Source organism: Aulostomus chinensis, chromosome 10, assembly GCF_037954235.1.
Source record: "Aulostomus chinensis isolate RoL2024-O1b breed Wild chromosome 10, RoL_Achi_v1.0, whole genome shotgun sequence".
Classification (NCBI taxonomy): domain Eukaryota; kingdom Metazoa; phylum Chordata; class Actinopteri; order Syngnathiformes; family Aulostomidae; genus Aulostomus; species Aulostomus chinensis.
The window spans coordinates 12,809,847-12,824,019 of NC_141329.1; the positions used below are offsets into that span (position 1 = coordinate 12,809,847).

Here is a 14,173-nt window from a genome sequence, read left to right on the forward strand (position 1 = left end):
TGAAACTTATTTTGGGTTTGGGATTTATGACTAAACGTCTGTCAAAAATGGCAGCAGCTCCACCTCCTCTTACCAGTGCAGTGATTTTGTGCAGCGCCTCTAAACGTCCACCTACTAAACAGAACCATTGATTTTGTTGAGAGGATGAGGATGATGGCTGCTGCACAGACAAAACCCTGAAGTGGATCTATTTGATGAGGCATGACAGAGGTACGCTAACACTTACCATCCACTACCATTCAGATGTGCTAAGCTAACTAGCGGTCAGCTGGTATAAATGTGCTCTCCCAAAAAATAGTGTGTGCGTGTTACTTGTGTTAAAAGTGTCATGGTGCGACGTTGTAGCTGATCATTCCTTTTGATTTTCCTGTTGTGTAGATAAGAACCCTCAGCAGCATGTTCCTCTGCAGGAGTACTCCGAGAACCTGAAGGAGATCACCAGGCTTCTGGCTTCTGCCGGAGTATCGGTAGATAAAATCATCTTCATCACCCCTCCTCCTCTCCACGAGCCAGCCTGGGAGAAGGAGTGCGTTCTGAAAGGTTGAGCATGTTCCGTCCTTGTTGGCTCACACATCAACCTGCAGAGATAATTAGAGCTTGTGTACATGTCTCCCAGGGAGTCCTCTGAATCGCCACAACGCCGTAGCGGGACAGTACGCTCAGGCGTGCATCCAGGCGGCAGGTCAGTGTGGTGCAGACGTCCTGGGCCTGTGGACGCTCATGCAGAAGGATGGACAGGTGGGCTGCTAGAAGGGACAGAAGAGCCGAAGAACAGACGGGACAGAACATTCACTTTGTGCGCCTCTAATGAATTCACTCTGATTGAATGCTTGATTTTAGTCAGCAAGTCAGCTTCCTGTGTGCAGAAAAGATGAATGAGCTCCAGTAACTTCTTTGAATGAAACTTCTGGTTTTGTTTTTGATTCTTCAAGGAAACATCGGTGAATAAATGAACCAATCAGCTGATAAAATTGAAGCTGCAAGCAGCGTTGTTAGGGCCTGATCCCCCGCGTGGCCTGCGGCCGCGTCCTTGACACCAGCCCCAATCCAACGGTGTAATCGGCAAATCCCTAGGCCTTGTAGTTTAGGAGATACGAGCCTCAGTTCGCTGCACAGTGTGACTGCAGAGCTGAGAGCCGGCCCTTTAAGAGCCCCTCCCTTCTCTGCTCGCTCTCTGCCATCTGTGTCAGAGTGGAGAGCAGAGGAGGATTTGGCAGTTTTACTGTGAAAACCAGTCATAACTCTGCATATGTTGGTCAAAAGTGGAATGTAAAGACATCAGTTTGTAGAGCACAGTTGGGAGAGTAGTGTGTGAAAGTTTGGAAGCGCTGCCATTAACGGCTTAGGAGGAGATCGATTTTGTTCGGGGAGTAAAAAAAGTCCTTTTTTGAACAGTTTTGTCCAATTTGTGGACATTCTGTTGTAGATAGGTGAGAGGTCAGCGCATATGAATTTTTCGTCTTGATGAGACGAGTCCAACGGTGTTGGTCCCATGTCTGTGGGACATTAGTGGAAGCAGTTATAGCGGTCCAATGTTTTTGTTTTAGTTTTTTGGCTCCCTAGGTGGTGCTATTGAGTTTTTGTGGAATTTAAAAAAAATATATTAAATTTTTCGCCAGACCGGACGTGCGTGCCAAATTTCAGCGAATTTCATGCATGTTCAGGGGGTCAAATTAAGCGTTAAAGAGTTCACGGAATAAAGAAAGAACGAGTGTGTCGAGCAAACATAATAGGATTGGGCCGAGGGAAATGGGAGGGTCAGACATGGAAACTGTTGTTTATAAAACTGTGTTTTAGAAGGAATTTCTACATCGCCAATCAAACTGGAAGATACTAAAAGACCATTTCAATAAATGTAAGAAGATACAAGGGAAACAAGTCTCCATTCAGATGTAAGAGTGTGTGATGCTCAGTATACTGAAGACCATAAATGGCTGTTCCTCTATTTCATGTGGAAAGAAAGAAATCTCCATATTCAGGACCTGTGCTTTGTCTAAATCCAGCCTGTGGACTCTCTCCAGGACTACACCATCTACCTGTCTGACGGACTCCACTTCTCTGACAAGGGCAACCAGTTTGTGAGCCAGCACTTGTGGGGTCTGCTGGAGAGACGCGTAGCCCACCTGCCCTTCATCCTGCCTTACTGGGGGGACGTGGACACCAGCAGCCCTGAGACCAGCCTGCTCTGTGACCAGTGAGGAGGATGAGGACAATGTCTTTGTATGATGGACCTGTTGCAGCAGAAATCACTCACCTGAAGTCTGGACTAAGAAGAAGGTTGGCCAGCGAGCTTCAGCGGTTCCATGGCGATGGTAGCTGACGCTGCTCTCACCTGCTCCAAAGCAGCTTATAATCAAGAGAGGTTTAACAAATATTAAAGCGCAGCAGATTGACCATTATTTTGTCTGAAAGGTGGTGTCATTCTAACAAAAAATATCGATCGCACAAAGACACGGCAGGTGGAGCCAAAGATCTCTAATTTGGACTCCTCAGACCAAAGCCCAGATCTCCACTGGTCTGATGTCCATTCCTTGTGTTTCTTGGCCCAAACGAATCTCTCCTGCTTGTTGCTTTTCCTTAGCAGTGGTTTCTTAGCAGCTGTTGGACCACAGAGGCCTGATCGGCTCAGTCTCCTCTGAGTCTCAGTGGGTGTCTAGATGTGTCTGCTACCAGAACCCTGGGTGGCTTTTATCTGAGCTCTAATCTGAGGTGCTGTTAACTTGAGATTCCTGAGGCTGGTGACTCGGGTGAACTGGTCCTCAGCAGCAGAGGAGACTCTTGGTCCTCCTTTCCTGGGGCGGTCCTCATGAGCCCGGTTTGTTGCAGCGCTTGATGGTTTTTTTGACTGCTCTGGGGGACACGTTCAAGTTTTTGTAATTTTCCAAACTGACTGACCTTCAGTTTTTTAACTAGAGATGGACTCTTGTTTTTCTTTACTTAGCTGAGATCGACATCCATCTGTCTGTCTATAGAAAGATATAGATGTGTTTGTGTATAAATATCTACATACATATGTAGATATTTATAGGTCGATATAAAGTATATATTCTTGAAGCTTCCACTTAATGATTTTGCATAGCATGTAGCAATGCAGCAGATTCATCACATGAAGGTAGTTCAATGATGGCGGTCGTCTTAATAATCAGACAAACAAGAGCGCCATCATGAGCTGCCTGCTTCATCTTACCTTCAGTCGGCCTTCTGGACAGAGTAGCAACCACACATAAAAGCAATAAAATCACCTTATTGGGATAGGAGAGGGTTAATTCTACTCTTTACTAGACCAACAGAAAGGTAATAAAGGTAAACCTGTGTGTGTGTGTGTGTGTGTGTGTATTTATTCACTATAACATAGGACAATAGGAAAATCACACTGCTAAAACAAATGCAACACAATAAGCAGAAGTTTTATTGTTCCAGTCTTTATTTGAACAACAGGAGATGTAGCCCAGCCCAGCACACTGAACAGGGGATTTTTTTCCTGGAGCCCATCTTCTCATGTCTGGAGCTCCATGTTGGTCAGGGATGTCGGTGGAGATGCCATCAGGAGCTTCTTAGAGGGCTGCCCTCATGTCCTCCTGAATCCAGCCTGGGCCTGAGTGGAGAAGTTCTTCCTGGTGTCCTTTCACCACTCAGCCTCAGGGTCATAATCTGTGTCCTCCTTGGCAGTGGCAGCGAGGGTGTAAATTCGGCGCTGTAAACCTGTAGCCAGCTGCTCCACATCATAAGGAACACCAGATACTAGGAAGACCTTGACCTTCTGGTCCTCTGTGTCCATGGCAGTGATTCTCACTCTCTTAGTGCCGTCCTTGTCCACCTTCATCTGGGGCCAAAGGGTGGTGTTCAGCAGCACCCGCAGGCTGCCGTTGGCCCTGATCACCAGGCGGGACTGCTTTGTTCCACCTGTCCCCACCAGGTCATTTAGCCTCAAGGACCCTGGGCCTTTGTCCACCCACAACTGACCTGACTTGTCGAAGACAAACAGTTTGCACTGCATCTGCAAAATGTTGTCTTCTGATTCCTCTCCAGTTTGCATATCAACCTCTTCTAGAGTGCAGGACTTCTGGGCCGTTGACTCCATGAACGCTGCTGCAGACTCCAGCAGAGAGGTTGTGGAAGCAGGGGCAGCTGGAACCTCTGTCTCAGCTTCCCTGGACGACTTGCAGTCTGTGAGACTCTGCCAGCCCCCAGATTTCGCCCAACCATCTGAGCTGCTTGTTGTCAGCTGGTTGTGTGCAGAGAGGTACTGCATAAAATAGTTTGTGCTCTCTGGAGGCACAGTGTCATCCGTTGATTCCTCCGATGATTTTTCTTCCATCTTGACTCTGTCTGCAAAGTTCTGGCCGAATACAAAAGACACATTGGTCTCCGTCTCTTTTCGGCTTCCATTTGGGTCACCTCTTGGATTAAGGTCCTCAGCAGGGGCAGCTGGAACCTCTGTCTCAGCTTCACTGGAGGACCTCCAGTTGGTGAGACTCTGCCAGTCCCCAGACGTTGTCCAACTGCAGGAACTGCTTCCGTTAAATTCATTGGTGGCAGAGAGGTACTCCATAAAGTAGTTGCTGCATGTTTCTGGCAGAAGCACACTGTCATCAGTGGACTCCTCTGTTGATTTTTCTTCCATCTTGACTCTGTCTTCAAAGTTCTGGCCGAATACAAAAGACACATTGGTCTCCGTCTCTTTTCGGCTTCCATCTGGGTCACCTCTTGGATTACTGTCCTCAGCAGGGGCAGCTGAAACCCCTGTCTCACCTTCACTGGAGGACTTCCAGTTGGTGAGACTCTGCCAGTCCCCAGACGTTGTCCAACAGGAACTGCTTCCATTAAATTCATTGGTGGCAGAGAGGTACTCCATGAAATAGTTGCTGCTTGTTTCTGGCAGAAGCACACTGTCATCAGTGGACTCCTCTGTGCTGTGATCATCCAGCTTGGCTCGGTCTCTGATGTTCTGACCGAACACAAATGACTGCTTGGTCTCCTCAACGTTTGGGGCTCCATCCTGGTCACCACTTGAGTTATTGTCCTCCTGGTCACCATTGTTTTGTGTGGCTGTGCGCTCGGTGTTGTCGCAGGAGGAAGTTTTAGGTGCCATCTTGATAACTGAAGGGCGGACAACACCGCAGCCCTGCTCCGTCCGTGTCTTCACAAGGCCAGAACCCTCACTTGGAGCCTGGCAGACGCTTGGAGGCACTGACACACAATAAGGGAGAGGGGATGAAGAGTGCCTCGCTCTTTTGAGTGGAGGTGTGTGAGCGTCCTCGTCTGAGTCTTCTGACTCATCCCTCTTCCTTCTCCTGGCCAAAGTCCGACATTCAGTCTCCTCATGACACCAGTGAACGTCAGGCTCAGACGACTGGAAGTCACACCAGGGCAGGAAGAGCGAGGTCCTCGCTCTTTTTGCAGGGGGGTAAAATGTTCCCACGTCTTCTGAATCCTCAGAATCCTCTCTTGGTCTTTTTCTGACCACAGTTTGAAAAAAGGTTCCCGTCTCCATGTCGCTGTCACACAGGTTCTGTCTTGGTTTGCAGAAATCCTGTTTTAAAGGCTGCTTCGGTGTCTGATGCCACCGTGTGTTCATACGATCTCTGGTGGTGCCGAGTTTCTTTATATGTTTGTAAAATCACCCTTTAGATCACACAGATGACAGGTTAACATGAAACCACAGACATGGCAGAGATCTCAGACAGAACTCTGACACCAACTGAGCTCAGAACTCAGAATTTGGAGATCAAAGCCAGAGATGGAGGTCAGAACTTTGATGTCAAAGTCAGAGAGGCCCCAGTGCGGACACACACACACACATGCACGCACAAACATTATATTCCTGATTTCCTGAAAGATTCTGAAGAGCTCCAAGGAAAAAGTTAACTATGGAATGTTTTAACAAACTTCAGCCATACCTGGACCTTCTCTGCTTGAGACCATGCTACACTTACCTGTCCTTTTAATGTTGCACAGCAGATTTGTCACTTTGAGTTATGTTTTTATATTCATTTGACAACAAAGCCCCTTAACTCGCAAAAATTTATGTTTCTCTGACTTTATCTTCTGCATACCAATTATTTAAAAGGCCTCGCTGGAATAGAAGCAAATGCTAATATTTTCATGTGGTAGGGAACAAATAGTTGTGATTAGAATCTCATCTATTTTTCCCTTGACCCTTCTTTGTAGTACAGAAACCTGAGCACGTGACACTGGACTGCACTCACGCTGTTCATCTACGTCGTATTTCCTGTTACATCAAAGGAGAGAACAAGCGTAAAAGGTTCAGATTTCACGATAAAGTTTATTTTTTAATTAACAGGTGCATATGAGTGATGCAAGAAAGAACATTTCTATGCATAGAATCATTAATAATCCACACATCCTTCATCTGACAGACAAACACAGGTGAGTCCTGGGTGGTAACGCTTCACGTCCACTCAGCAGACATCAGCATGTCACTCGTCGCAGTTAAAACACAGCAGGCAACAGCGGCGAGACGCGTGATTCAAGATGGCACATGCACAGCAAATCAAGAGGCAGCTTGTTGGACAACCTTAAGGACCGGCTATCCACGTTCCCTTCTTGCTGCAGAAGAAATGACTTCAAAACCAGAGAAGGTTCAGTGGTTGTCATTACTGGGGGTCCAACTGAAGTATGTCAATCACGTATTTAGTACGACTGCTCCTCAAGAGCCTTTTTAATGTCAGTCAGCTGATGGGAATCGGAGAGAAAAGATTGCCAGGAGCGACTGAATGACTTCAGTCCTGTTGGGCAGTGAAAGATGTCTCAGTCACTCAGTACATGTCAAAGAGATGGTTTATTTTTGATTGTTGTTCTTTATTAACAATCGATTTGATACCCGATTGGTTCTGCCAACAGAAAAATCCTCTGTATGATTAAATATGTGATGTACTTACTGCCTGTGTACTCCCGAGTACTCATGTATGAATCGTCCACATAAAAATGATGGATGCTTAAACACGCCAGCCTGCATCTACTCAACACGCCAATGATGAAACGGCACAGTCAAGGGGTTTCTAAAACAAGTCTCCAGGAACACGGACACTCCTTCCAAGTGCAGCTATGAAACAAAGATCCAGGACACAACAATCATCATCAGTCTGTATTATACAGAAATGTTTCCTTCTACACAGATACACTTAATATTAATGATAAATATTCATTTCTACAAATATTGGACCATTAAAGACAGTACTTGGTATATGAGGTTTTTAGTGGGTGAAGGAAAGCAAGATGGAAGCTTTTAACCTGACGCTCTGTTCTGAATCAGGATTGTAGCACTGTGTTGCCCTGACATGTATCTATACAACAGGCTGCCACTGGGGGACATTGTAATGGTTTGGGGTTCTGGTCCGAGATAAAGCTAGCAAGTGGGCCAGGACCCACCTGCTGAACTGAAAAAGGCTTTTCCACCAATGGCACATGAAAATATGACATCACATCTCAATTAACTGCAGCAACATGTAATCTGTTTCATCTACAGTGGTGATCAGGTCCTTGGACTGGTGTCCTCATCAGCTCTGTTACAGACATGTGACCAGTGACACGGCTCTTAATAGAAAAATGCACATAATGCTGCATGTGTGTGCATGTTCCCGAAAGCATTAGGGTGCTTGTGATGGTTGGAATTCAGCACTCTGTCTCTTTGGTATCAAAGCATTCCTGCCTCTTGAGGGGCCGCCGGTCTCTGGCTTGCTGCGTCTGTTCGGTCAGATCCTCGTAGGAGGATCCCGTAGCCGACGAGCAGGCTCCTCCGGTTGTGAAATCTTCCTGCTGGCCCTCCTCTCCCAGGTGAGAGCCGCTGCTGGTGTCCTCCTGGATGGTGGCCATCCGTAACCCCCCTGCGCTGTCCGGGGTGGGAACGTAGCTTGGCCTGGGGGCCAGGGTACTGCTGCTGCTGGCCCCGAGAGGAGCGCTTGCCCTGCTCATCTGCTGCTGAGGCGGTGGGAGTAGGGAGGAGGGCATGGTCTGGCCGGCGGAGGAGGAGGGAAGCTGAGGATGCTTGACGATGCGCACGGACGCCAACTTGAGGTTGTTCAGCATTTCTTGATTCTGAGGAGGGACAAGAGGACGTTAAACATGGGACGATACAAGCTGTCCATCTTTGACTGAAGTGGTATCCATTCCATTTTTACTCCATTCTGATGCTTCTCCTGAACTGCAGGCGAACCGAGCCGCTAAATACCCGAGTCGCTTGGCGAGTTGGTCGATGTGGGTCGAAATGTCAACTCGACCCACAGAGTGCAGAAAAACCCGTGTTGACCCACGTTTTTGGTGCAGTGGGAAAGGGGCAAAGTTGTCCTCTGCATACTTGATATGGGGAGCTAAGGCCCACCCTTAGCTTAGCACAATGAATGGTGGTGGATGGGAAGTGTTAGCATATCTCCAACAAACGTCATCAATTACTTTGAAATACTTTTGGCTTTTATTAATACAAATCGGTTTGTAAAGAATTTCGGGCTAGAGAGATATTGTAATTGTGTAATCAGATACTTGGATACGACTGCTACTACCTTCATGACAAAACCAAGTCAAGTCAATTTTATTTGTATAGCACCAAATCACAACAAAAGTTATCTCATGACACTTTACAGGTAGAGCAGGTCTAGTACCACACTCCTTCAATCAATTTACACCCAACAATTCTCCATCAGCAAGCACGTCCTGCAACAGCGGTGACAAAAACCTTCCTTTTAACAGGCAGGAACGTCGAGCAGATCAAGGCTCAATGGGGACGGCCTTCTGCTTTGACCGGTTGGGGGGAAAGAGAGCAGGAGAGCGGGGCAGAGACAAAGACAGATAATGGAGGAAGACAGATATGCAGAAGGAAAGAGTTGGACAGAGATAAAGAGAGAGAGAAGGGAAGAGACTGATGGACAGATGGGGACGTGAGCAGGTGGATCTACGGGTGGCAGGTTGAGCCCCTTCAGGTCTGCAGCCTCCTCCAGCAGCACCCGGGATCTGGGAAGCAATTGAGTGATTCCTAATAATGTGACCGAGAGGAAGCAGATAAAGGGTGAATAGGACTGGTCCAAGCACAGAGCCTTGTGGAACACCATAAGTGACTGCAGTGGTTTCCGAGGGTTTATCATTAGCAAGTACGAACTGAGATCAACCTAGTAAATATGACCTGAACCAGTTTAGTGCAGTTCCTGTAATGCCAATGTTATGTTCCAGTCTCTGTAGAAGGATGTGGTGATCAATGGTATCAAAAGCTGCACTAAGATCTAATAGGACCAGCACAGAGACGAGTCCCTCATCTGATGCTAGTAGGAGGTCATTGGTAAGTCTGACTAGTGCTGTTTCTGTGCTATGATGAACCCTGAAACCTGACTGGAAATCCTCTAATAAGCTGTTGCTGTGGAGAAAGTCACAGAGCTGTTTAGCAACTGCTTTCTCCAGAATTTTGGAGAGAAATGGAAGATTTGATGTTGGTCTGTAGTTGGCCAAAACTTCTGGATCCAGGGTTGCTTTTTAGAGAAGGGGTCTAATTACTGCAAATTTAAAGGACTGTAGGGCGTAAACAGTTAACAGTGACACATTGATCATATCTAAGAGAGAGGAGCTAACGAGGGATTAGCTTAGTTAGGCTTAGTTGGGATGGGGTCTAGAGGACAGGTGGATGGTTGAGAGGAGGAAATGATTGAACTGAGCTCATGAAGGCTCAGAGTAGAAAAACTGTCTAAGTGTATGTCTGGTCCTCCAGCAGCCTCTGAGGCTTCTGAGGTTGTAGGTGCCATGTTGTCAGCTGAAGGCAGGAGGAGATGAATTTTCTCTCTAATAAGGACAATTTTGTCATGAAAGAAATCCATGAAATCTTTGCTGCCCAGGGAAACAGGAATGCTTGGTTCAGTAGAGCTGTGGCTCTCTGTCAGTCTGGTTACAATACTGAAGAGGAACCTGGGGTTGTTCTTGTGTTCCTCTATTAGTGTCGAGTAGTAGGCTGCTCTCGCTATACGAAGGGCTTTCTTATAACTTTTAAGGCTGTCTTGCTAGATAATATGAGACTCCTCCAGTTTGGGAGAGCACCATATTCTCTCTAACTTCTGGGGGTTTTGTTTAAGCTGTCTGGTTTCTGAATCGTCCCAAGGTGCTTGTTTCCGTGGATTCATAGATTTCTTTTTTAGTGGGGCAATTGAGTCCAAAGTTGTTCTTAAGGTGCCTGCTGCACTATCGATGAAATGGTCACTTTGGGAGGGACGAAGGTTAACAATAGTGTCCTCTGTAACAATGGGACATGACACTGAACTTAGCGCCAAAGGAATCGCTTCCTTAAATCTAGCTACAGCCTGATCAGATAAACATCTGGAAACCACCGTTTTCCTGAGTGAAGTGTAGTCGATCAGTGTTCATTCAGAAGTGATTAATTGATGGTCTGATAAAAAGCGCCTTCTGTGGAAATACAACTAGATGTTCAGCTTCAATTCCATACGTCAGGACGAGGTGGAGGGTGTGGTTGTGACGGTGAGTCGGTTCATGAACAGACTGATGGAAACCAATTGAGTCTAGAAGAGAGAGAAATGCAGCACACAGACTGTTGTTATCAACATCCTCATGAATACTTAAGTCACCTACAATAATGACGTAATCTGATTTGAGGACTAAACTGGATATAAATGCTTGAGAATTCAGAGTGAGGACCAGGAGGGCGGTACACAACAATAAATAAGAGGCTGGACGAGACAAACCAAGAATCAGGCTTTCAAATGAATTGAAACTTATTTTGGGTTTGGGATTTATGACTAAACGTCTGTCAAAAATGGCAGCAGCTCCACCTCCTCTTACCAGTGCAGTGATTTTGTGCAGCGCCTCTAAACGTCCACCTACTAAACAGAACCATTGATTTTGTTGAGAGGATGAGGATGATGGCTGCTGCACAGACAAAACCCTGAAGTGGATCTATTTGATGAGGCATGACAGAGGTACGCTAACACTTACCATCCACTACCATTCAGATGTGCTAAGCTAACTAGCGGTCAGCTGGTATAAATGTGCTCTCCCAAAAAATAGTGTGTGCGTGTTACTTGTGTTAAAAGTGTCATGGTGCGACGTTGTAGCTGATCATTCCTTTTGATTTTCCTGTTGTGTAGATAAGAACCCTCAGCAGCATGTTCCTCTGCAGGAGTACTCCGAGAACCTGAAGGAGATCACCAGGCTTCTGGCTTCTGCCGGAGTATCGGTAGATAAAATCATCTTCATCACCCCTCCTCCTCTCCACGAGCCAGCCTGGGAGAAGGAGTGCGTTCTGAAAGGTTGAGCATGTTCCGTCCTTGTTGGCTCACACATCAACCTGCAGAGATAATTAGAGCTTGTGTACATGTCTCCCAGGGAGTCCTCTGAATCGCCACAACGCCGTAGCGGGACAGTACGCTCAGGCGTGCATCCAGGCGGCAGGTCAGTGTGGTGCAGACGTCCTGGGCCTGTGGACGCTCATGCAGAAGGATGGACAGGTGGGCTGCTAGAAGGGACAGAAGAGCCGAAGAACAGACGGGACAGAACATTCACTTTGTGCGCCTCTAATGAATTCACTCTGATTGAATGCTTGATTTTAGTCAGCAAGTCAGCTTCCTGTGTGCAGAAAAGATGAATGAGCTCCAGTAACTTCTTTGAATGAAACTTCTGGTTTTGTTTTTGATTCTTCAAGGAAACATCGGTGAATAAATGAACCAATCAGCTGATAAAATTGAAGCTGCAAGCAGCGTTGTTAGGGCCTGATCCCCCGCGTGGCCTGCGGCCGCGTCCTTGACACCAGCCCCAATCCAACGGTGTAATCGGCAAATCCCTAGGCCTTGTAGTTTAGGAGATACGAGCCTCAGTTCGCTGCACAGTGTGACTGCAGAGCTGAGAGCCGGCCCTTTAAGAGCCCCTCCCTTCTCTGCTCGCTCTCTGCCATCTGTGTCAGAGTGGAGAGCAGAGGAGGATTTGGCAGTTTTACTGTGAAAACCAGTCATAACTCTGCATATGTTGGTCAAAAGTGGAATGTAAAGACATCAGTTTGTAGAGCACAGTTGGGAGAGTAGTGTGTGAAAGTTTGGAAGCGCTGCCATTAACGGCTTAGGAGGAGATCGATTTTGTTCGGGGAGTAAAAAAAGTCCTTTTTTGAACAGTTTTGTCCAATTTGTGGACATTCTGTTGTAGATAGGTGAGAGGTCAGCGCATATGAATTTTTCGTCTTGATGAGACGAGTCCAACGGTGTTGGTCCCATGTCTGTGGGACATTAGTGGAAGCAGTTATAGCGGTCCAATGTTTTTGTTTTAGTTTTTTGGCTCCCTAGGTGGTGCTATTGAGTTTTTGTGGAATTTAAAAAAAATATATTAAATTTTTCGCCAGACCGGACGTGCGTGCCAAATTTCAGCGAATTTCATGCATGTTCAGGGGGTCAAATTAAGCGTTAAAGAGTTCACGGAATAAAGAAAGAACGAGTGTGTCGAGCAAACATAATAGGATTGGGCCGAGGGAAATGGGAGGGTCAGACATGGAAACTGTTGTTTATAAAACTGTGTTTTAGAAGGAATTTCTACATCGCCAATCAAACTGGAAGATACTAAAAGACCATTTCAATAAATGTAAGAAGATACAAGGGAAACAAGTCTCCATTCAGATGTAAGAGTGTGTGATGCTCAGTATACTGAAGACCATAAATGGCTGTTCCTCTATTTCATGTGGAAAGAAAGAAATCTCCATATTCAGGACCTGTGCTTTGTCTAAATCCAGCCTGTGGACTCTCTCCAGGACTACACCATCTACCTGTCTGACGGACTCCACTTCTCTGACAAGGGCAACCAGTTTGTGAGCCAGCACTTGTGGGGTCTGCTGGAGAGACGCGTAGCCCACCTGCCCTTCATCCTGCCTTACTGGGGGGACGTGGACACCAGCAGCCCTGAGACCAGCCTGCTCTGTGACCAGTGAGGAGGATGAGGACAATGTCTTTGTATGATGGACCTGTTGCAGCAGAAATCACTCACCTGAAGTCTGGACTAAGAAGAAGGTTGGCCAGCGAGCTTCAGCGGTTCCATGGCGATGGTAGCTGACGCTGCTCTCACCTGCTCAAAAGCAGCTTATAATCAAGAGAGGTTTAACAAATATTAAAGCGCAGCAGATTGACCATTATTTTGTCTGAAAGGTGGTGTCATTCTAACAAAAAATATCGATCGCACAAAGACACGGCAGGTGGAGCCAAAGATCTCTAATTTGGACTCCTCAGACCAAAGCCCAGATCTCCACTGGTCTGATGTCCATTCCTTGTGTTTCTTGGCCCAAACGAATCTCTCCTGCTTGTTGCTTTTCCTTAGCAGTGGTTTCTTAGCAGCTGTTGGACCACAGAGGCCTGATCGGCTCAGTCTCCTCTGAGTCTCAGTGGGTGTCTAGATGTGTCTGCTACCAGAACCCTGGGTGGCTTTTATCTGAGCTCTAATCTGAGGTGCTGTTAACTTGAGATTCCTGAGGCTGGTGACTCGGGTGAACTGGTCCTCAGCAGCAGAGGAGACTCTTGGTCCTCCTTTCCTGGGGCGGTCCTCATGAGCCCGGTTTGTTGCAGCGCTTGATGGTTTTTTTGACTGCTCTGGGGGACACGTTCAAGTTTTTGTAATTTTCCAAACTGACTGACCTTCAGTTTTTTAACTAGAGATGGACTCTTGTTTTTCTTTACTTAGCTGAGATCGACATCCATCTGTCTGTCTATAGAAAGATATAGATGTGTTTGTGTATAAATATCTACATACATATGTAGATATTTATAGGTCGATATAAAGTATATATTCTTGAAGCTTCCACTTAATGATTTTGCATAGCATGTAGCAATGCAGCAGATTCATCACATGAAGGTAGTTCAATGATGGCGGTCGTCTTAATAATCAGACAAACAAGAGCGCCATCATGAGCTGCCTGCTTCATCTTACCTTCAGTCGGCCTTCTGGACAGAGTAGCAACCACACATAAAAGCAATAAAATCACCTTATTGGGATAGGAGAGGGTTAATTCTACTCTTTACTAGACCAACAGAAAGGTAATAAAGGTAAACCTGTGTGTGTGTGTGTGTGTGTGTGTATTTATTCACTATAACATAGGACAATAGGAAAATCACACTGCTAAAACAAATGCAACACAATAAGCAGAAGTTTTATTGTTCCAGTCTTTATTTGAACAACAGGAGATGTAGCCCAGCCC

The 14,173-nt window shown here is 46.4% G+C and overlaps 2 protein-coding genes across 2 annotated transcripts; both read left to right on the forward strand.

The window, feature by feature from the left end:
• Window positions 1-194: 194 nt before the first annotated feature.
• On the forward strand, window positions 195-2,198 carry LOC147254450 (isoamyl acetate-hydrolyzing esterase 1 homolog). Its single transcript, XM_086215854.1, has 4 exons — window positions 195-210; window positions 379-540; window positions 617-738; window positions 2,022-2,198. Exons 1-4 carry the CDS (start codon window positions 195-197, stop codon window positions 2,196-2,198), a joined length of 477 nt encoding a protein of 158 aa, XP_086071980.1.
• Window positions 2,199-10,912: 8,714 nt separating this feature from the next.
• Window positions 10,913-12,916, forward strand: LOC147254451 (isoamyl acetate-hydrolyzing esterase 1 homolog). Its single transcript, XM_086215865.1, has 4 exons — window positions 10,913-10,928; window positions 11,097-11,258; window positions 11,335-11,456; window positions 12,740-12,916. The coding sequence occupies exons 1-4, from the start codon at window positions 10,913-10,915 to the stop codon at window positions 12,914-12,916; spliced, it is 477 nt and encodes a 158-aa protein (XP_086071991.1).
• The last annotated feature ends 1,257 nt before the right edge of the window (window positions 12,917-14,173 follow it).